At 44.6% G+C, this 23653-nt stretch overlaps 2 protein-coding genes across 5 annotated transcripts in view; both read left to right on the forward strand.

The window, feature by feature from the left end:
- Window positions 1-1855, forward strand: part of MAP4K5 (mitogen-activated protein kinase kinase kinase kinase 5) — a 95489-nt gene extending 93634 nt beyond the window's left edge. The window contains exon 32 of the mRNA XM_040970023.1: window positions 261-1855. Within this exon, the coding sequence (XP_040825957.1) occupies window positions 261-348 (88 nt within the window). The 3' untranslated portion in view covers window positions 349-1855. The remainder of the gene's footprint in view (window positions 1-260) is intronic.
- Window positions 1856-19917: 18062 nt separating this feature from the next.
- CDKL1 (cyclin dependent kinase like 1) overlaps window positions 19918-23653 on the forward strand; it is a 64836-nt gene continuing 61100 nt past the window's right edge. For 2 of the 4 annotated variants that reach the window (XM_040968558.1, XM_040968560.1), the window contains exon 1: window positions 19918-20230. In XM_040968558.1, the coding sequence (XP_040824492.1) occupies window positions 20063-20230 (168 nt within the window). In that variant the 5' untranslated portion in view covers window positions 19918-20062. The remainder of the gene's footprint in view (window positions 20231-23653) is intronic. The other 2 variants (XM_040968557.1, XM_040968556.1) reach the window with 2 other exon arrangements.

Below are 23653 nucleotides of genomic sequence, written 5' to 3' on the forward strand. Positions count from 1 at the left end.
TCTTTGGTTAGCATAACAAATAAAATAGAAAATTTATTTTTAGTTGAAATAAGATACTATCCCATGTTTCCAAATTTAATATTCATCAATTATTATTCATTTGCATTTTAAGCTATAAAATGTAAGGATGAATCTGATTATGAATATGAGATCTTTATTATGATAATGTGAACAGTGTTATTTTTTTCTGTTTTGGTGTTAGTATATGAAGCCTGAAATTTTTATGTTTAAGCAAACATTTTGTTTGGGTTTCGTTACAGGGTTGTCGTTTTGGAAAGCAGGCCAACAGAAAATCCTACTGCACACAGCAACCTCTACATCTTAGCTGGACATGAAAATAGTTACTAAGCAATAGGAATGAATCTCACATAACAAGAAAGGAATATAATCCGTTGAAAGCAAAGACATTTCGAGGAAATTCAGTGCAAACTTCGGTCTGATTTGCTTTAACTATTATGGGTTATATTTCAGGTTATCTGTATTTTAGGGTAGAATTCAGTATTTTCTGTAGCTGGAAACAGCTAGTCTTATCTCTTGCCACTGTGTGGTGGTTTTATCAAGTTTGCTTAATAAAAGCGATGAGACAAACAGTCCTCAAGTTCCAGGAAACACAGTCTTTTTTAAAAAAATAATGTTTGTAACAAGGGTGCCATGGTATTTTTAAGTAACTCAAGTGATTATCTTCAGAGGGATACATTTAATGACATTTTATCATTTTCTACCACGTCTTTCTTACTCCTTCTTAATGATCATAATTTTATAAAGAAATTACCAAACAAGCCTTTCACTTCTGCATTGGCCATTCTGTATGTTTTTGTAAAATAGAATATTTAATCCTTATTTATTAATCTCTTGCTGGAGTGGTGTAATGTATCTAACTTTTAGCAAAAGAAGGTTGCAGAGCAGCTTAGGTTTTTTTTTTATGATATGTAAAATTTGGTTTACTTTTTAAAGGTAATACTTCAAGGACTTAAGATGTGTTTGAGGGTTCAACACATACACGCATTTCCATTTAACAAAAAAATTTTGTAATACAATTTCATGCAGAATTGTCTTAAAAGGAAGGTTTTTTTTTTATTATTATTCAACTACAAATAGTTGAATGGCATCAGATAGAAAAGATAGTGATGATGATTGTAATATCCTTGGGAGAGATGTATATGTCTAGGTGTGACTACCACATATATGGGTTCTTGACAAGCAGTATAATATACCTGTGATGTTTTTCTTTTACATTAGGGATAATGCATGTGAAATTAATCACCATATATATTATCATCCCTAATGAGAGGGGGGCAGTATTTAACTATGATATGTATTTTACTTATACTATGCCAAAGGGAAAACATAAAGCCAGTACACTTGTAATCTGGGGTTTTCACATATTTAGGTTTTTGTTTTGAGTAGGTTTAAGGGGAAAAATGTTTGAATAAAATTGAATTACTGATGGGATAGTATAAATAAGTATTATAAAAGCCAGTATTCTAAAAATAAGGAAGAATGCAGCCATTTTTGAGTATATTTCTTTTGTTGTTTCTGTTCAAAATTTAAATGTCTGTACCTGTTAATTGAATGCATTTGTTGAGAAAAGCACTGGGATGGACCGGGGTTAGCAAGATCAAATTATAAGATTTTTCTGACCAGTTGAGAGGAAAATAAGCATAACTATCTCATTCAATCTCAAGCAGTTTTGTCAAGTATTATCATCTCCATCTTTCAGCTGAAGGAATGAGGGTTTAGCAAGTTGAGAGACTTACCCACTTCACACAGCAAGTCAGTGGTTGAGCCAGACTAGGAGTCTTATGACTCTGTTATTTTCACTATGCAATATGCAAACAATAAAATATTATACCAACAAAATATGAAGTGTTCTTTAATAATTTGCACTTGATATGATAATTTGGCTGTTATTTGGGATATGTTAAATAGATTCTCTAACGGAAGGAGCAAATAGCAGGGTACCATTCTCAAAACAGTACATTTTCATGGCGGATACAAAAACTAGCATCCTCCTTTTCTCTCTGAATCCTAACAGAGATCCCAGTACAAAATTGGTCTTCCCTGTGAAACTGGCCAATGCCAGTGAAAAGACCTAAACAAGATCTTGACACCAGTGGCACCCTGGCTGCCCAGGTACATAGTGCCACAGTGGAAATTTTAGTTGGCATGCCCATGACCCCACACTTTCAGAGTTCCAAGTCTTTCAGATGTGTGCTGTTACACATATAAGCCAGCACACAAGAGTTACACCAAGTTGAAAGGAAGTGCCTACTTGAAGAAAATATAGGAAAAAAGGAGAATGTCGCAAGAAAATTTTTTCAGAAAGATACTATAACCATGCACTTAGAGGAGAAAAACTTATTAACAGCTTTCCAAAAACAACTCTTGGGAAAAGATAAGAATTCAACATGGTTTAGAAGGTTAAGTTGAAGTTTCTAAGAAAATCAATACACTAAATTGATATGGCATAAAATAAAACATTGAGGAAAATAAAGCTAACTGTCCAGGAGATCTAATATCTAATCCCCAGATTTGCAAAAAAAAAATTGGGGTCAACCCTGTGGCTTATTGGGTGAAGATGTGGGCATCCCATAAGGGTGCGCCTGCGGGTACCAGCTGCTCCACTTCCAATACGGCTCCCTGCTCTTGACCTGGAAAAGCTGCAGAAAAATAGGCCAAATGTTGGCACCTCTGCAGCCAAATGAAAGAGCTAAAGGAAGTTCCTGGTTTCAGCCTGCATCAACTGTGGCCATTGCAACCAGCTGAGGATAGAAGAGCTCTCTTTGCCTCTTTCCTTGAGCTCTGAATTTCAAATATATATATAGATAAAAGGAGGGGGGCAAAATTGTCATGTATTTCTGGATGTATTTTCCAGTAACGAGAACATCAAATTCTAGATTGAAAGATCACAGTGAAACAGACCTACCAAAACAATATACTGGAATCAAGGAGAACTTCTTCCAGAGAAAAGGGCAAGTTAGATATTACAGAGTAAGAATTGCTTTAAATTTCAGCAGAAGCAGTGCCTTCAGATTTCTCAAAAAATTTTTCCAACCTAAAATTTACTTCCTGGGTCTGTTGTCTCACAAAGGTGTTAGAAGATGTGCTTCATAAAAGAGCATAAACCAAGCAAAAGAAAAGACATCTAATGTAGAAAAATGAGAGTTGAAAGAAGCCCCCAACAATGGTCTCTGTTTCCAGGAATGAACACTGTGTCAGGCATGCAGAGGATACAGAGTTCTTCAAAAGAAAAATTTTGGAGATACTTTTTCCACAAGATTAATAAAATCTCTACTGCATCTGAGTAACTTAAGATTAAATATACAGCAGTGTGAGAGGTTCCTCATAAGAAAAATCCTGAGAAAAGAACAGAGGTAAAATAGTTCCTTAGTGCAAAAATAAGAGTGAAGGAAATGTGATCAAGAAGAAAGCAAGCCTTACAAAGGTCATTGCTATGAAAAATGGGAGCTTGATTCCACCTAAAAATAACAGAAAATCACATGATTTCCACTTACCTTATGCTTTACCCAGAAATAGAAACTGGATTGTAAACCATCTCAAATGTAAAACTATAACAGTTTTAAAAGGAAATGGTGGATATTAGTCCTGGTGGTAAGACACAGATTGGAATGCCTGTGTACCATATTGAAAATGCCTGGCCTTGAGTCCCAGATCCACTCCAAATTCCAGCTTCCTGTTAAAATGCCAACCTTGGAAAGCAGCAGGTGGTAACTTTAACTGGGGCCAGCCCTGTGGCTTAGTGGGTGAAGTTGTGGACATTCCATAAGGGTGCCCCTGTCACCCACATGGGAGACTTGGATTGAGTTTCAGGATCCTGGCTTTGAGCTGCTCAAAGCATGAATGACTATTGCAAGCATATAGGGAATGAACCAGAAGATAGGCACTCACTCGCTCTCAAATAAATTAATCTTTACAAAAAAATTGATAGAGACATCATATTCTTATGAACTTGAAATACAGAAAGAATTCTTAAAGAGAATACTGACTATAAAAGGAAAAAGGTGATAATATGGACTTCATTAAAAATATTATCCTCTGCTCATCTAAGCTATCTTTATAAGAATAAAAATGCATGCAGAGTCCGGCACAGTGGCCTAGGTGCTAAAGTCCTCACCTTGAATGCACTGGGATCCCATATGGGTGCCAGTTCTAATCCCAGCAGCACTGCGTCCCATCCAGCTCCCTGCTTGTGGCCTGGGAAAGCAGTCGATGATGGCCCAAAGCCTTGGGACCCTGCACCCATGTAGAAGACCTGGAAGATCTCCTGGCTCCTGGCTTTGGATCAGCGCAGCTCCAGCTGTTATGGTCATTTGGGGAGTGAATCATCAGACGGAACATCTTCCTCTGTCTCTCTTCCTCTCTATATATAATATATCTGACTTTGCAATAAAAATAAATAAATATTTTTTAAATGCATGCCAGAGCCAGGCATGGTGGCCTAGCGGCTAAAGTCCTCGCCTTGAATGCACCGGGATCCCATATGGGCACCAGTTCTAATCCCAGCAGCTCCACTTCCCATCCAGCTCCCTGCTTGTGGCCTGGGAAAGCAGTCGAGGATGGCCCAAAGCTTTGGGACCCTGCACCCGCGTGGGAGAACCCGAGGAAGTTCCTGGATCCTGGCTTCGGATCGGAGTAGCACCAGCTGTTGCGGCTCACTTGGGGAGTAAATCATCGGACGGAAGATCTTCCTCTCTGTCTCTCCTCCTCTCTGTATATCTGACTTTGTAATAATAAAAAAAAAAAAACGCATGCCAGTCACAGATTGGGAAAAGACAAATACACTCACAAAAGACATATTCAAAAATATAAAAAGTTTATATCAAAAAGGCAGACAACCCAAAGGAAAAACAGGCAAAATTTTCTGAGCAAACACTACAAAAGGTAACATTAAGATGGTAAATATGTGAAAAAGTACTTGACTTCATTGGTTATCAAAAACATACAAATTGGGCCTGGCGTGGTGGCGCAAGTGGTTAAGGTCCTTGTTTGCATGTGCCCGGGATCCCATATGGGCGCTGGTTCTGTCCCGGCGGCCCCGCTTCCCATCCAGCTCCCCGCCTGTGGCCCAGGGAAGGCAGTCGAGGACCGCCCAAAGCTTTGGGACCCTGCACCCACATGGGAGACCCGCAAGAGGCTCCTGGCTTCGGATCTGCATAGCATCAGCCGTTGCGCTCACTTGGGGAGTGAATCATCGGACTGAGGATCTTCCTCTCTGTCTCTCCTCTCTGTATATCCGCCTTTCCAATAAAAAAATAATAAAAATAAATCTTTAAAAAGACATACAAATTAAATTAAAACTATCCCTACAAATTAAAACCATTATGCAGCACCAGCAATCACTCACCAAAATGGGTGAGGTAAAACACACAAAATGTTATTGAGACTGGACTAACTGGAATGCTTCTACATTTTGACTGGCATTATAAAATGTTACATCCACTTAGAGAAACATTTCAGAGACTTCTTAAATGTTTAACAGTAGCTTGACCCTACCTAAGAGAAAGCTAGTTTATACAAAAATTGTGTGCAGATGTCCATAGCAGCAACATTCAAAACAGCCAAAAAAAAAAAAAAATGGAGGCAACCCCAGTGCCCATGAACAGGTAAATGGGTAAAGAAAATGGAGCATATACACAATGGAATACTGTTCAGCAGTAACAAAGAACATACTGTGCTGCAGTGTGAGTGGACCTCAAAAATATACCAAATGCAAGAACAATGATCACATGCTGTAATGATTTCACTTGTATAGAGTATTCAGAAAAAGTAAAGATTCTGAATAGAGAAAATAGATTAGTGATTGCATGGGACAAAGTTAAGAAATGGGGAGTGACCTCAAATAGGCATGAGATTTTGAGATGATGGAAATGTTCTGGAGTTAGATTTTGTTGATAATTGCACAACTTTTAAGTGTACAAAATGTAAGTTTTATAGTATTAAAATATATCTTAATAGGCTAGAAAGTACATGCAAAATAGTTAATATTGTAGAAGATACTCAACCTCATTAGGTACCAGGGAAATACAAATTATACCAACAATGCAAAATAAATACAAAATTAGCCATAGTGCAATGCAGTCCACTGTAATGGCTAAACAAACAAAAAAAACGTATGAAGGCATGAATATATTAAGCTACTAGAATGCTTACATTGTGTTGGTAGGGATGTCAACTGATAACATTGGAAAAGTAGAACTGAACATACACATTTTTATTTCCCAGAAATTCTGATGCCAGTTCCACATCCATCAAAGTCATATAAAAAAAAGTTACCCACTGGTATAAACATTATTAATATGTGCCAAAGTCTGAAAGCAACCTGGACAACCATAAAGACTTGGAAAAAAAAAAAAACTGATAAAGTCTCAACTCAATGCTTTCTCAAAAGGACAATGTATTAAGAGATTTCATCTAAGAGTCTAGACAGGAAATACATACTTTTAATTTCATTTACATGAAATTCCAAAAATAGACAAATCAATGTATAGTGCTAGGGATTAAAATAATGGTTATCTTTGGGAAACAGCGAGTGAATAAAAAAAAAAAAAACAGGGCATATGTAAGGGAATGTTCTTGAGGTACCGGAAGTATTCCATTCCTTCTTTTGTGATAGAAGCTGTATATGCCTGTTGTATTTTCTGCATTGCATGTACTCTAATAAAAGCATGTTATTAAGAACCTGAGATAAGAGATTTATTGGGGAAGTAGATATTTAATTTTCACACTAGTTCTATGATATAGGCAATGGGGTTCCAACTTTATAAGAGAACCAAGATTAGTCACTGTCACAGAATAGATTTGTTATCATCAAGATATAGGTACTAGTGCAGGAAGGACTTAACTTGGGGAAACCACATATAAACAATTAGGAAGAGAGCAGGAGAAAGCAGACTGCAGATGTGACACAAAACAGGAAAAGGAGAAAGGGAGTTCTGATAGATCTCAGTCTGCAGTGCAGTTCTGAGGATGTCTTGGCCAGTCCATGGGGCCCCGAAGCTGACAGCCGCCCCTGTTGGAAGGGAAGCACTTGGCTTTCACATCTTCACAGAACTCAGTCATTAACTGGGAGCAGCCTAGAAAGCCAGGCCAGTGCTAAAGTGAATTGTATTTGTTTTTAATATATATGTATATATTTATATATTTTTTTTTTGAAAGCCAAATTTACAGAGAGAAGGAAAGACAGAACTTTCATCCATTGGTTCACTCCCCAAGTGAGCACAACAACCAGAACTAGCTGATCTGGAGCTTCTTCCAGGTCTCCCTTGTGGGTGCATGGTCCCAAGGCTTTTGGCTACCCTCTACTGCTTTCCCAGGCCATTAAGCAGGGCGCTGGAAGGGAAGTGTAGCAGCTGAGACACAAACTGGCATCCATATGGGATGCTGGTGTGTGCAGAGTGAGGACTTTATCCACTACCATGCTGGGCCCCTAAGATAAATTTTGCAAATTAAGATCATTTCTTGTAGCATGCTTGCCTTTTCAGGGGTAGGGGGAAAAGAAAACACCTATCATATATCCATAGCTTTGGCACATTTTGATCAGCTAGAAAGTTGGGTTTATCCATCCAGACAGTCCCTTTGTGACTGCTTAAACAGCTCATGTATCTTAAGAAAGCCCTGAAGTTAGTCCCCATATTTAAAGGATTCAGTATTTAAAAACATAATGACAGGAATGGAGGATATTCCAAGCAGAGGCAACTGCCAGAAGTAAACAGCTGAGAGTCAAGCCTCTGGTTCAGAGTTCTTTGGTTGCAATCAATTGACATTAATGCGGAAGAGCTGGCTCAGAACAGATCTAAGCAGAGGAGCCAATAGATAGCTCAGGAAGAATCCATGCCAAAATCCAGTGCTGTATTTTCTCAGGCAACATTCAGACTCCTAAGGGAGAGAATCTGCTGGGCATGACTATGGAGGGTAAGGAATTTTAAATGGTAGTCCCACTAAGACACAAATCCCTAGAAGGGATGATGTGGCTCTAACAGGAGCAGAAATGAACACTGGGCTGGGAAAAGCAACAGATGTCCCAGGCAGCAATCAGCTATCACTTGGTAAAGCTTAAGAAAACAAAACCACTCCATGTGTGAGTGAAATGGTTTGCTAATTCATGTTTGACCACATGTTCCCTCCTCAGTCATTTTGGCATCTGGGATGCATGACTTCATCCTGGTCATGTTTCTCAAATCTTAAGTGTTACTGGATTAGCTACTTCCCTATGATTATCTTGGGATGAATGAAGGACAGAGAGAATCCAGAGGTCTGTGTTGGTCACTGGGCACATGCCAGATCATCCCAGCCATCCTGACAGGTAAAAGCCCTGAGTCAACCTTTCAAGTACGTGGTTATTTCACAGATAACACTGCACTGGAATTTTAAAAGTCCTCCAAAATCTAAAATCCCACCACCTCTTGTGCACCCGTTATTCAAGCTCCTTGGAATGGGAGGTTAGCCTAATGTTTAAGACACCCACATCCCATGCTTGCTTGCTTCTAGCTCAAGCTTCCAGCTAACTCAGACCCTGAGAGAGGTGACAGCTTAAGTCATTGGGTCCCTGACACCCATGTGGGAGACCTGAACTGCATTTCTTGCTCTTGGCCTTGATCCTGGCCCAACTGCAGATATTGCAGGCATTCCCACATTTTTAAAATGCATTTTCTAGATATTCTAAGTTAAGCTAATGTAATAACATGGAACTTTGTATTATGATATTAGGGAGTCATGGAGCTCTTCTGAGGTTCCTTAAATTGCCTCACCTGGCTACCTACACTTACCAGTATCACATCACATTAGGAAGTAGTGCTCACACTCTGGAGAAAAAAAGGGTAACATCTGGCACCTGCTCCATGGCCAGACGCTGTGAAGGATCTCGCAGTATCTCCAGGTCAGTGACATAGCTATTGTCACTATGAAGGCAGTGGGAAATGCAGTTGGTACTTCTCATGCTCTGTCTTTGCAAACACTTCCAACATAAACATTGCTGCTGGAGAATCTGGTCTCTCCAGAGCAGAAGGTACAACTCCATTTCTCAGCACCCCAGGAGTCTACCCACCCCAGCTGAACCAAAACCACACCTCTTGGTTAGAAAAAGGAGGATAAGGAAATACATGCTATCCTGGACAGGTTTCCTGACTTGGATGGTGGCAAGGAGTTTAATTGCCAGGGACAGGAAGGACACAGGTTTCATGCCTGGTGCCAGTAGCATCCTGTGGTTCATGCAGCCGCAGCAGCACTGGAAGGTGACTGAGACCACTACCCAGTGTGTTTCCTGTTTCTGGCCATGCTAGCCCCAGATATGACTCTCTGACTTTCCTGGGGACACCACATATTATTTAACATCTCTTACTAAGTCTGCTTAACTGAGCTGAAGTGAAAGCCATGTTTGGCAGGTAAAGTCAAAATGACAAGGAGATACCATCTCACATCTATTAAGATGGTTACAATTAAAACAGTAGGGCTGGCACAGGTACAGCCACTATCTGCCACACCAGCATACCAGATGGCTGACGGTTCAAATCCCTGCAGTTCCCACCCAGCTCCCTGCTAATGTGAGCTCCTGCATCCACATGGAGAAACTGGAAAAAGATCCTGGCTCCTGGTTTCAGTCTGCTCAGCCGCAGTTCATTCCAGCCATCTGGGGAGTGAACCAACAGACGGAAAACACTCTCATGGACATGATCTGGAATTTATGTCTAGAAGTCTATATTTATATACTTCTATAGTTTTAATGATATGTGGTTCTTTTTGAATGCACTGTATGAGTAGAATTGCATCTCTCCATTTGATTGCTATCTATAGTCCTAGCCAATATTCTCATTATGACTGTTTTACTTGTTGAACTCTTTATTTAGTGGAGCATTAAGCCTTTGACTCTAATATAATTTTAAAATGCTATCCTATCCCCAAATCAAGAGTAAAGGGGGATGAAGTGAAGGGAACAAGGGAACTATCATTATATTGTATTTATCAATATACATTCAATCTGCTTTTTAAATATATATATGTTTATTTTCATGCAAAGGCAGATTTACAGAAAGAAGCAGAAAGAAATGTCTTCCATCCATTGGTTGATTCTCCAGATTGTTACAACAGCCAGAGCTGAATGGATCCAAAGCCAGGAGCCAGGATTTTCTTCCGGGTCTCCTGCAGAGTCCGAAGGACTTGAGCCATCCTCCACTGCTTCCCCAATCCATGTAACAATTGGTGTCCATGGGGCCAGGCACAGTTCCTAATGGCTAAAGTCCTTGCCTTACATGCACTGGGATCGCAAATGGGCACCAGTTCTTCCCCCCCCCCATTTTTTTTTCTTTATTTTTGACAACCTTTACATAGTTAATTAGGGCACAAAGGTTCAAGGGCTACAGGAAAGTGGGTCAGACTATTATTTCCACATTTTATTCCCTGTTTTGGGGCTAAGGGGGAGATAAAGGGAGAAGCCCCACCCAGTCTCCCACCCATCCCAGGTCCCTGATCTGGGGCATGCTCCAAGCATCTTGCTTTTGTGGTTTTGATAGTTTAACAATTCTGAATTGCTGCCAGTCTCGCCACTCCAAGCACGATGAGGTCACTGCAGAATCCACTGACTGACATAGTCCACCTTAGAGTCTCCATTTGCCCAGTTTTTCACTGCCAACATATGACTGGGTAGTTGTTTGATTTGTTCTGGACTCTGTTGTGGTGCCAGGTATCCTGTGCAGGTTCTGATAGACTGCCATATCCTCCATGTGCACCTGGTTATGCTCTCCACTGCTCTGTCTGAGCCTCTGAGGAGGCTCAGGTCTGGCACTTGCACTCCATGGCAGACCATGGGTTCTGTGTCTTGGCAGTTCAATTGGGGAGATCCCCAAAGAAACTTTGTCTGAGGTGTTTCAGAACAGATTCTTGTGTATACTTGCAAGTACAGGGCCTGGCACAGTCTATTGCCCCAATGAGCTGGTGGTTGCAATTGCTGGGTCAGTTCTGTTTTCAGCCCTGTCTTCCACTGGAACCAATGGGTGTTGCAGTCCAGCCTGACTCTGCCCACCACACACTCAGCTCTCACATAAACCAGTGGGAGCTGCAGCCTAGTTGGAGCAACCCACCATAACCCCACCAGGCCCGCCCTCTGCCCTGGTTACCGTGCTTACCAGTATGTGCAACAGCAGATTAGTTCAGTCTGTCCCACATCCCATTCAGATCTCATACATGTCAATAGACATTGAAGCCTAGTTCAACCTAGCCAGCTCCACTATGCAGCCCACACACATGCTGCTGATTGCCTTTCTTTCTAGCCACCCATGCCCCTGTCCTGGTTTTCATGCTCTCCAATAGGAGTGGTAACCCAAGAGGGAGGAGCCCACTATTTCCCTTCTAGGCCACTTCCACTCCCGGATAATGCACTCTCCAGGTGGTTCTGAAATTTAACTTGAGAGATTTAGCCTCCAGTGCCAGCCCCTGCCAGCTGATGCTGCGGCAATGCCCAACCAATCCTCACCTACTCTAATTTTTCCTTGCACCAGTTGGAACAGTCAGCCCAACCTGACTTTTCCCTGATCTAGTTCACATGAGCCCCACAAGTGTTGTAGCCCTGTCAGGCCTGGTCTCCCCCCATGCCAACCCACGCTCTCCAGTGACAGTGATTGTCCAGCAAGGGAGTTCACATTCCCCCTGCTGGCTCTGCCCCCTCCCTCCTGGTTCTCAAGTGTGCTGCTTGGGCACTGCGGCCGCATCTGGTATAGGTCATCTCCCATTGGACAATCCATAATATGAACTGGTTTTTGTTGCAACCCAACCTGGCTTGACCCACACTCTGTTCTGGTGCTCGGATTTGCCTGCGGGTGATGTGAACTGGTTCAGTCTGGTCTGCCCCAGACTTGTGCCAAATGTATGCCAGTGGGTACCTTTCCATGGCCTGTTCTGAGTTGTTCCCTACCTTCTTGCGCTCACCTGCAGGGACTGTGTCCTTCCAGAGTAGCCCAGGCTCCTCCATCAGAACCCCTCCCAATGCCAGATTTTTGGTGCCAGTCCTAATCCTGGCTGCCCTACTTCCCATCCAGTTCCCTGCTTATGGCCTGGGAAAGCAGTCAAGAATGGCCCAAAACCCTGGGATCCTTACCTGTGTGGAAGACCCAGAAGAGGCTCCAGACTCCTGACTTTGGATTGGTTCAGCTCTAGCCATTGTAGCTGCTTGGGGAGTAAATAAGTGGCTGGAAGATCCTCCTCTCTTTCTCCCTCCTCTCTGTATATTTGCCTTTCCAACAAAAATAAAATAAATCTTTTTTAAAAAATTGTGTCCATATGAATGCTTTGCTGCAGGCAGAGGATTAGCTTGCTATGCCACCACACTGGTCCCAACATTGGCTTTTCTTATGATTTCTAACCTTTAATTTATGACAAAATTTCTTTACATTTTTATTTACATAGAGACAAGAATTGTCTTATATTCGTATATATATAACCTTAAGCAACAATGATTTATTGTTAAATTTTTTTTTTTTTAATTGGGAAGTCAGATATACAGAGAGGATGAAAGACAGAGAGGAAGATCTTCCTACCACTGATTCACTTCCCAAGCGGCCTCAATGACCAGAGTTGAGCCGATCCAAAATAGGGAGCTAGGAGCTTCTTCCGAGTCCTCTGTGTGGGTACAGGGTCCCAAGGCCTTGGGCCATCCTCGACTATTTTCCCAGGCCACAAGCGGGGAGCTGAATGGAAAACAGGGCTGCTGGGATTAGAACCAGCACCCATATGGGATCCAGCTGCATGCAGGCAAGCACTTTAGCCATTAGGCTACCATACCAGGCCCAATGATTTCTATCTCTTTGACCATATAATCACAACTACGTAATTTGAAGCCTCCACACAGTTCAACAGAACAGACAACAACAGAGTAGAGTCCCAGGATTTGGGAATATTTGTTTCCACACATTTGCCTTTTAGACTCCGAACAAGTCATTTTAAGTTTTTGATTTTGTTTTCCCAAATTCCAAGTGTACCCTTCCCTCCCAGATCCTTATGAAAGTACTTTTTTTTTTTAAGATTTTTTTTTTTAATTGGAAAGGCAGATATACAGAGAATAGGAGAGACAGGGAGGAAGATCTTCTATCTGATGGTTCACTCCCAAAGTGACCACTACAGCCAGTGCTATGCCGATCCGAAGAGGTGAACCAGGAACCTCTTCCGGGTCTCCCACGCAGGTGCAGGGTCCCAAATCCTTGGGCCATCCTCGACTGCTTTCCCAGGCCACAAGCAGGGAGCAGGATGGGAAGTGGAGCTGCCGGGATTAGAACCAGTGCCCATATGGGATCCCAGTGCGTTCAAGGCGAGGACTTTAGCCGCTAGGCCACACTGCCGGGAACATGAAAGTACTTCTAAAAGCAGAAACAGAGCACTCATGGTAGTGCAGACCTCTCTGTCCGTCCGTGTATGTGTGCTTAACTATGTGTTTGAAAGTCAGTTACATGGAGGGATAGATAAGCATTCCATCTTTCGGTTCATTTTCCAGATTGCAGCAATGACCAGCACTAGACAGATGGGTCCAAGAGTTTAAGCCATCCTCCACTTCTTTTCCCAGGCCAGTAGTTCAGGAACTGAACTGGAAGAAGAGCAGCCAGGATTCAAACTGGAACCCATATAGGATGCTGGTGTGGCAGGTGCCTGCTTTACCTGCTATAACACAGTGCTAGTCAGACAGCTTTGATAGTAACCAGATCATCATCTGAGAGCTGGATCAGAAGTGGAGATGGCTGGGAAAACAAGCTTTGAATGCTGGCAAGTGCAAAACACCATGTTGAGCTCCAAAGACTGGAACATGACTCAGTGCCCAACCCCTGGATCCCAGGTAGTCAGTTTTCCTGCCTCCTCACCCAGAAGGTTCCTCCATGGAAGAATCTATGTTAGGGAAGTCAACTACTAGTGGTTACATTGTTTCTTTTTTTTTTTTAAGATTTATTTATTTTTATTGCAATGTCAGATATACAGAGAGGAGGAGAGACAGAGAGGAAGATCCTCCATCCGATGACTTGATGACTTTCTCCCCAAACGGCCACAATGACCGGAGCTAAGCCAATCCAAAGCCAGAAGCTCCTCCAAGTCTCCCACGTGGGTGAAGGGTCCCAAAGCTTTGGGCTGTCCTCGACTGCTTTCCTAGGCCACAAGAAGAGCACTGGATGGAAGCGGGTCTGCCAGGATTAGAACCGACGCCCATATGGGGTCCTGGGTGTACAAGGCGAGGACCTCAACCACTACACTATCACACTGGGCCCTACATTGTTTCTTTAAAATGCATTTATTTTCATTTACTTGAAAGGCAGACTAGCAAGACAGAGAGTAGGGAAAGAGAGAATCTTCCATCTGATGCCTTACTGCCCCAGTACGTGCATCAGCTGGGAATGTACCAGGTAGAAGCCAAAAGACATCCCTATCTGGGTCTCCCACAATGGCAGAAACCCAAGCACTGGAGCTGTTACTTGCTGCCTGTCAGGTACTTTAGCAAGAAGCTGAATCAGAAGTGGAGGTGGAGGTGGCCAGCATTGTGAAGTAGAGGATACAAAAGTCACAGTGTGTGATATAGGCTTCATTTAAGGGTACCAGATTGTGTCCCAGCAGCTCCACTTCTAATCCAGATTCTGGCTAATTGCCTGGGAAAACAGTGGAGGATGGCCCGAGTGTTTGTTTCCATGTACTCACATGGGAGATCTGGATGAAACTCCTGGCTCCTGGCTTTGGCCTTGTTCAGTGCTATCCATTGTAGCCATCTGGGAAGTGAAGCAGCAGATGAAGGGTTTATCTGTTTCTTCTTCTCCCTCTGTAACTCCTTCACAATAGTTTTTAAAAGGGGGGAGACTTCTTTAAATTTAAATAGATCTCCCACTAAGTCCATTAACTCATTATCATTTTTGCCCCAGATGAGAGAAAGTTACTTCCAAGTTTGGTTTTATAATGCGTTGACAATAGTCGGTCTGGAAGAGCATGGCTCATGCTTGCCTTCTCTTTAGCTTGTTGCTTATCAGGACTGGACCAGCAGGTTGGTCCCACTGTAAGCTCTGCAGAGCATCCAAGGACAAAAGGCCATACTTAACGGGTTACTGGTGGTTCTCACTGCATCCTACACTGCTAGAGTGGGAGGAAGTGCTCTGGAAAACTCACAGGTGGAGGTGGTCTTGCACTCTTGCTGTCAGGATGGCCCTGTCTCCACTCACCAGCTCCCACTGCCTCAGTGTCTTCTATTATACAATGGGGCAGTCAATTATTTTAGCCATTGAATACACACATATGAATCTGTGATAAAGATCAGAGGCAGGCCAAGCAGTGGGCCTGAAACTCAAGGGCCCCTAAATGGCAGTCTTTAACTGCAGTGTGTCAGATGCCCTGGAAAAAAAAATTTTTTCTTTTCCATGTCCACACAAAGCAGGGGAAGTAAATCCCCGTGGTTCCTCAAGGTTGTGGAAAGCATCATTTCAGGATGACACTGACTCAACTCCCTCTGCCTGATGAGAAACATGATTGAGGCAGAAAGAGCTTTAGCACTCTGATGAGGCCACCGCATCTCCCCTCACCCCTGCAGGGTGTCAAAACCACACACCAAGCGTGCTGCAGAGCTGCTGAGAAGACAGTAGGTTGACAAGACACAAGTTCCTGGCAGCTTCCAGAAGAGAGGAGAAGGCTGCTCAATGGCATATCACAGGTAGGTGAGGCCACCTCCAATTGTCTTACCCCCATAACCATGCCTGTGTGCTAGCAAACCATCAGTTGTGCTGGAGTCCAAGACCTTAGGCAAGTAACTTATTCTGGCTGCCTCTAGTTATCTCATCTAAAAATCTCAAGATAAAATGAAGACTTAACTCTTGGGGTCACAGGGAGCCTTATATGTATATATACTTTGAACATTGCCTGCCACCAAGGAAGCCCTCTTTAAACAGGAGTGCTATCTTGGGAAGGTGGTAGCCTTTACCTTGCACAGGATCAAGCATCAGGAGGAAGGGAACATTCCTGGCCTGGGGACTCCAAACATGGGCACTGTCACCACACATCACTCTGTGGAATATCTATGATAGCTTCCTGGATCACCATTCCACAGGACTGTCTGTGCTACCCCAGGAAAACTGAAGTATGCTATGACACAGTGCCATAATAGAAAGACCAGTGGAAAAATAACGCAGCTTCATGACTCCTGGCGCTTGCTATGACACGTAGCGCACCTATCAGAGCACTCTTTGGCTTCCCAAACACTTCCTGTTCTTGCCACAAGTTGGGCTTCTTTGCGCGAGCCAACTGGAAGGACTGCTGACAGTCTGGAAGCTGTAGTATCTTCTCTCTTGTGTTAACTGGTGATGGCAGCTATTGGTCTCCCTTCCAAAGTTGTTCTCTAATATTTTACTCTAACTTCCCCCTAGCAAAACAACTTGCAGCTACAAGTCACGCTCGCTTTCTGGTTCACTGCCTACCTGGGCATCAATAACCAAGCACTGGCTGCCTCCCTAGTCTCCAAACCCGTGGGCCTGGCACACTTCCACGCGCCTTGGTCACTGAACTTTGATCTAACCTGGGATGAACTTCAGACAAGAAGGCAACAGAGAAGCCAGCACTGACTTGTTTGCTTCATTTCAAGGCATTTGGGTTTAGTTGTCAAAAAGCAGCATTCAACACAGACCATATTTTGGGCCAGAAATCCAAGCTCAACAGATTACAAAAAATTTAAAACATTCCATGAAAACAATGTAATTAAACCACAAATTAATATCAGAAAGATATCTAGGAAAAATCCCCAAATAGTTGGAAATTAACAACACACTTGACAATAATGTGTGGGTCAGAGGAGGCCTCAAGGGAAATGAGAAAGTATTTTCAACTGATTAGAAATGAAAATATTAATATTTTGGCTATGCATTTGAAGTCCTTACAGGAAAATTATAGCATTAAAAGCTTATGTGGGTGAGGCTTGGGGCCTGGGGCATATTAAGTTAAGCCATCGCCTGTGATGCCAACAACCCATATTAAGCACAGGTTTAAGTTTTGGCTACTCAGTTTCCAACCCAATTCTCTACTACTGTGCCTGGAGGCAGCAGCAGATGGTCCAAGTGCTCCTGGCTCCTGGCTTCAGCCTGGCCTAACCCCAACCACTGAGGCCACTTAGAAAGTTAACCAGTTTCTCCTTGTTCTCTCAAATAAATCTATATTAAAAAAAGAATGAACATCCATTCCTGATTTTTAAAAAGCAAAAACATATCAAATCACACAGGGAATTAAACAGAACTTCTTCAACCCAATAAAAGGCTTCTATTGTTGGTTATAAATCACTACACCACTGCCCAAAGCACAGCAGTCAACGTTTATTATCTGTTTTTCTAGAGCTCAGGCATCCAGAAACAACTCAACAGGATACCCTGACTCCTGGTCTCCCGCCAGAATACACATAGGTTGTCAGCTGGGGTCAGTCTCACCTGAAGGCCCCTGGAGCTGGGGTTCACTGCCAAGATCACTTATGGAGCAGGCAAGCTTCACCTTTATTTGTAAACTACTGTCCTGAAGGTTTTGGTTCTCTCACTGTTGGCATCCCCTTGCTCTTGTCCACTGGGCAGTTCACCACCCAGCAAATAGAGTCCCTCAGAGCAAGTGATCAGCAAAGAACACAAAAAGATCCAAGGTAGAAGTCAGGTTCTTTTTTTTTTTTTTTTAAGATTTTATTTTTATTGCAAAGTCAGATATACAGAGAGGAGGAGAGACAGAGAGGAAGATCATGCATCCACTGGTTCACTCCCCAAGTGGCTGCAAGTCAGAGCTGAGCCGATCCAAAGCCAGGAGCCAGGAGCCAGGAGGGTCTTCCGGGTCTCCCACATGGGTGCAGGGTCCCAAGGTTTATGGGCCATCTTCAACTGCTTTCCTAGGCCGCAAGCAGGGAGGATAGGAAGTGGGGCAGCCGGGATTAAAACTGGCATCCATATGGGATCCTGGAGCATGCAAGACAGGACCCCAGCCACTAGGCCATGCCGCCGGGTCCCGGAAGTCAGGTTCTTTGTCATCTTATCTCAGCAGCAGTAGCCAGCGCTCAGCTTGGGGGGTCACAGGGTCTCTGTGAGATGCTACCTGCCACGGTATCTACAGAAACGGCAAAAACCTCTAGGATGAACAAGCCTCGATGCATTCTCTCGTAAAATCAGTGCAGTAAGGCCAGGAAACGCACTTGTAATCGAAAAAAAATATCCAGATGGCAAATAATATTAAAAACCGCTCAGTGTTAGTCACGAAGGAAACAAACTGAAACCACAGGAGGCCATCACCCTTCCCCGCCACCCCTGCCACAGACGGGCTAAGTTCCACGGAATCCACCAGCCAAGGGCCGGCCAGCCGGCCAAGTCCCCAGAAACCGCTGGCAGGAGTGTAAAAATGGAGCAGCCACTTGGGAAAACATCTGGGCGCTACAAAAGCATGCGGCAAGAAATCCTCCCCGTCAATATTTTCCCAGGAGGAATGCAAACGCATCCGCAGGAAATAACCCGCGTTGTGTGTTTACCATATTACACTCATCCAGCATCGCAATCAAGACCAAGAGTCCTCCACGAATACACACCCACGGGGACATTCCCACACTGGAAAACTACTCAGCAGGGAAAAGGAATGCAGACAGGCCAGTGGAACAACAGGAGCACCCTGAAATGGCCTGGTGGGTAAGAAAAGGAGTCTTCTCCTCAGAAATGGCTGACTCCTCTGACGAGACATTTCAGGGGTCGGCACTGGCCAAGCGTTTTTAGGGGTCCTCACACATCGTCCCTAACAGTCCTGGGTACTCACTCCATTGTCAAGGCAGCCCCTCTCTTCTCATCCAGGGTTCCGTTCCTTCCTAAACCCCACAACCAGTCGGTTGGTCAAGGACAACTGATTGACTTCCTCTGACCGGGAAAAGCAGGCGCCTAAGTATTGCGCCCGGGCAATGGGACGCATGCGCAGGTGGTGTCGGCGTCGGCCTCGCCCTGAGGTGCTCAGACCCAGAGGAGGGGAACCGGGCACCTCAAACAATAAAGGCAGGCTCTGGAATGTTCCACCAATCTCCCTTCCTCCAGAAGGCCTCTGCTGGTGGGGAAGGGCTCATTCGCCCCAACTCCAGCTTCACGCCTCTCCCTGCCTCGGTTTCCTGACGCCAGGCCCCCGGGTCAGGACAGGCAGAGGCGCTGCCCTCCAGGAGGCCCCTGGCCGTCGGCCACCAGACCGCCCGGTAAGCGTCGCCGTGGCGGGGGAGGAGGGGCAGCGCGGGTGGCTGCGAGTCGCTCCCGCCTCCGGCCGCGCTGCAGCCTCACTCCGGGTCGCTCCCGCTAGGCCGGTCCTCACAGAGCGCGGCGGCAGCGGCGGCCCCGCCCAGACCAGCCCTGGGCGGGGGCTGGTTCCCATGGGCACCGCCGACCGGGTCCTCCGCGAGCCTGGCCCGACGACAGAGACGGCGAAGGTGGGAGCCAGGCCCCGGGCCGACCCTGCCGCCGCGGAGCCGTGAGTCCGGGGCGGGGAGGAAAGCACAAAGCGGGCCCCTGGGCTTAGGCCGCCACGTGGCGCCGTTCGAAGCGGAGCGGGAACGGGTCGGCGGCGCCGTGGGGCTTCTGGCGCCGCGACCCCGGGAGCCGGCAGGTGTGTCTGCCTGCTGCAGAGAAATAAGACCCGAAATGAGAACCGGGGAAGCCCTTGGCTCCCGGTCCTCCTGCCAGCTCAGGTGTCTGAGATCGGATGGAGTGTAACATTAAAAAGACAGATTACCTTACCGGGAGAACCTTTTAGGATGATGGGTTACAGGCTGACTGCTTGGCTATCTTACTAGCCAATCACACTGGGGATTAGGCTGTGGCGGCTGACGGCGCCACCATTGCAGACGGGCAGATAAAAAAATCTTTCAAAATCTTGAAAGACAGACAGGGTCCCACCCCTTACCCTGACAAGCTCCCTCGTTCTGTTTTAGCGTTTTAGGTCTTTGGGGAGGCGAAGAAAGCCTTGGCTGTTTGAGGCTCAAGTGCAGTCCGAGCGTGCCAACATGTTGTAGGCGGTCTTTTCCAGCTATGTGAAGATCCATGTGCAGACTGACTCCTGTGTGATGGAGAAGTATGAGAAAATTGGGAAAATCGGAGAAGGATCCTATGGCGTGGTTTTCAAATGCAGAAATAGGGACACGGGTCAGATGGTGGCCATCAAGAGGTTTCTGGAATCAGAAGATGACCCTGTCATCAAGAAAATTGCCCTTCGAGAAGTCCGCATGCTCAAGGTACTGATTCACTTTTTCTTTAAAGTGACATTTCGTGGTTTAGAAGAAGAAGTGTGCCGTGCCAGGTTAAGGGAACACATGGGACAGGCTTACATATCCTTTCCCCAACTGTATCCACCAAAGTACTTCACAAGTTCTTAAAGAATGGAATTCCAAGATTCAATTTATTTTGGTGCCAGAAAAATCCATGTTGAAATTCACACATAGTTCTGTGCTATACGAACCATTCCATGAACTTTCTGTGGGCCGTTGGTGTGGAGAAACTGCACGGAAATAAACTTGCATTTGAATCCCATTCCACAGACTTTTTGCAAAGCCCTAAGTGAGGGATAAGATGGTATTCAGAGATACTGTGAAATAGTGTACTTTTCTTTCTAGTTGCTTCTTTTCTGCATCGCCTATAGACCTGAAAGTTCAATAGCTCTTCTTATTCTTTGATAGGCTAAGAATCCAAACCAACTCAGTTTCACTATTGCTCTTGAATTTTTTTTCAACTCCCGCGCTCTTTCTGTTGGCGTTCTCGGTACACCCAGAAAATCAGTGGTTCACCTATGATCGGATTCGTGTTGCGCCTCATGCATGTCTGCTGCTGAGCCACCTAACAAGATGGCTTCTGCAGGAAGGAGAATGTGATACCCAAGCAGCTGGGCAGAGTTGTTTACTACAAGCTGTAAATGTTTTTCCTCTAACAGAGGTATCTTTTCTGAATGTCTGTACGGGTTGCAGCTATGTGACTTGTAGTGAATTCAGCAGGGAATAACTCTGTTGCAAAGTTCTGACTTCTGTGTCCTGCCTTTGTAAGCTGACATGGTGACAAGGAGACATGGGTGCTTGAGTGACAGTTAGGGACACTTACTCCTTCACTGCTGTCAGGTCTCTCCAGAATTCCTTTCTCCACGGCTTGCATGCCTGGGTTCATTTCTAGGTAAGCCCCCTCAATAGGACTGAGCAGGCTTTGGATCCATGGAGTGTGTGGATATTAGGAAGTTTCTCTTTGATGTTGGAACGTTCTTTGCTTGCAGGATGCTGTCTGAGAAGAACAAGTCTTAAGTCTCACTCTGGCCCTGCCAAGGACTAGGGGCACCCTGTCCTGCCCTGCCTGTCTCAGCGGAGACAGAGCTTCTGTCTGATTCTCTTGGCTGATTGGCATTTGCACTTTCTCAGTCCCCGTGCCCCCAGCAGGTGGTAACCATATTTCCCAGGGTTCATTTGCTCTGAAGAGAAAGATCTGTTTCTAGCAGAGGAAGGAACGTTTTCTGAATCCAAAGGCCACCTGTGACTGCCCCAGCCTCTATCCCACTCAGCCAGTCCTGTGTTGCATTCCTCCAATCGGGGGGCCTTGCTTCTGGATCTCTGTGTCTTGGCACGTAGTAGGCCTCCATAAGTGTTATTGTTGGGGCGAAGGATGGGATCTTAGGAAAGGTAGGTATTGCTTTTACATTTGGAAATCAAATGTGTTGTCTTGAAAACTGAGTACTGGTGTGTTCCAAGGATAGAGTTGCAGGCACAGGGGCTGCATCTGAAAGCACACAGCCTGCCAGAACACACACACAGATGGAGAAAGCCCTGGTGTGTATGAGGTGCTGGGGTTGCATTATGGGTAGTCTGTTCTTGCCAGACCCGGTTTCTCAGAATTCTGCAATATTTCCCACTCATACTAGCTACTGCATGGATAATTGCTGAATGAATGGGGTAAGAATCTGTTAAATAAAGTCAGACTTGCTCCATTTCTTTATCCAGTAGCCCATAGCATGCCTAAACTGTGTTGGCTCACAGTGGTGTTACAGAAGCTCAGTACCCCGGCTTCTTAGAGGGCAGGGCCTGTGTCATTCACCTGGGTTTTCAGGCCTGGCCAGAACTCTCTTAATGCTTGGTGAATGATGTAAATGGAGGATGGTAAGGCATGTTTGAGCGAGACTTTGAGATGGGAAGGAAGCTGGAAGGCTGAAGAAGAGAAGGCCTTCAGGGCAGACAGTGGATCCTCAGAAAAGCTGCCTAGGAGAATGCAGTTTTTTGAGGGAACACTGTTGAAGCCAGTTTTGACCAAGATGGCTTCTGGGTACTAACAGGCTAAGGAAAGAAGGGAAAGAGAAGCCAGGGGTGTGTGTATTCTAGAAATCAGGGGTATGTGTGTGTGTGTGTGTCCCTAGAAATGAGATCTAGCTCTGGAATAAGGGCTGACTGGCTCAGAACTGCGTCTAGAACATGGAAGGCCTGAGGAGTTTGGAGCCTGACTCCAGGCCCCTGGTGTGGTCCCTGAGAACAGAAGTCCAGGTGAATGTTACAGGGCCCCTGCTGAGCAGGAACTCAAGGCAGCCTGTGGTAGCAGAGGCAATGAGGAGGAGCAATTCTGAGCTAGGAGGAAAACCCAGGCAAGTGGGCCCAGTGTAGGAATGCAGTTTGGCTGCTCCTAACTTTGGTCTTGCTTGATACAGCCCCTGGAGGAAGCTCTGAGTACCCAGTTAAGGAGTTCAGCATTGTTCTGAATTCAAAGCTAGGTGAGATTTCTTATGTTAGAAAGCTGTCATTTATTTGAAGATGTTTGGATTTCATGGAAAAATAGAATTTCAGACTTTTTTTTCTTTTGATGTCTTAGGATAAGATTGTCAGCATTTAAAAAATAACGATAATTATTATTATCCCTTATTATCCTTATTATTCCCTAAAAGAAATGACATTCTAATGCTAAATCAGGAAAGACAGTGGTAGGAGGGAAAAAAAAAACACAGTCCTTCCCCAGCGAGGAAGATGGATAGCCACCTAGAACAGCTACTTTGAGCCCCATCTACACTTCTCTGGTGTGTGTGAGCGCCTGCATGTAATGGTGTGCATGTGATTAGGGGTTTGTCGTTGGCTGTATTTTCCTCGTGTCTCTGACCTTTGCTGAAAATGGTGACCTGATTTACATTTTGCATTCCAATCTGATGCCAATAAGTTCTGGGTCTGGAAACGATGATTGCCCTGATGAGTGGATGCTCCCTTACAGGATCTATAAAAGGGGCTTCAAAATCTGGAACTAAATGGTCAGTTTGTTTTGGTGCAAAAAAAAAAATCTCAAAATCCATCTTTTCCAAGTACCTTTATGCATTTTGTAAAGATTTATTTGAAAAGAGGAGTGACAGGGAGAAAGAGAATCTTCCAACAATAGTTCATTCTCCAAATGGCTGCAGTTGCTGGGGTTGGGACAGACTGAAGCCAGGAGGCTGAAACTCCAGCTCGGTCTCCCATGTTGGTGACAGGCATCCAAATACTTGGAACATCTTCTGCTGCTTTCTCAGGCATATTAGGAGGCAGCCTGAAGGATGAAAGTAGAGCAACCAAGACTGGAAGCAGCAGCTTGCCGATATGAATTGCTGGCGTTGCAAACAGCAACTTAATCCAGTGTGCCACAATGCTAGCCCATCCTTGTTTATATGGTAGAAC

The sequence above is a fragment of the Ochotona curzoniae genome, unplaced genomic scaffold (assembly GCF_017591425.1).
Source record: "Ochotona curzoniae isolate NIBS_2020 unplaced genomic scaffold, NIBS_Ocur_1.0 scaffold_4701, whole genome shotgun sequence".
Taxonomy (NCBI): Eukaryota; Metazoa; Chordata; class Mammalia; order Lagomorpha; family Ochotonidae; genus Ochotona; species Ochotona curzoniae.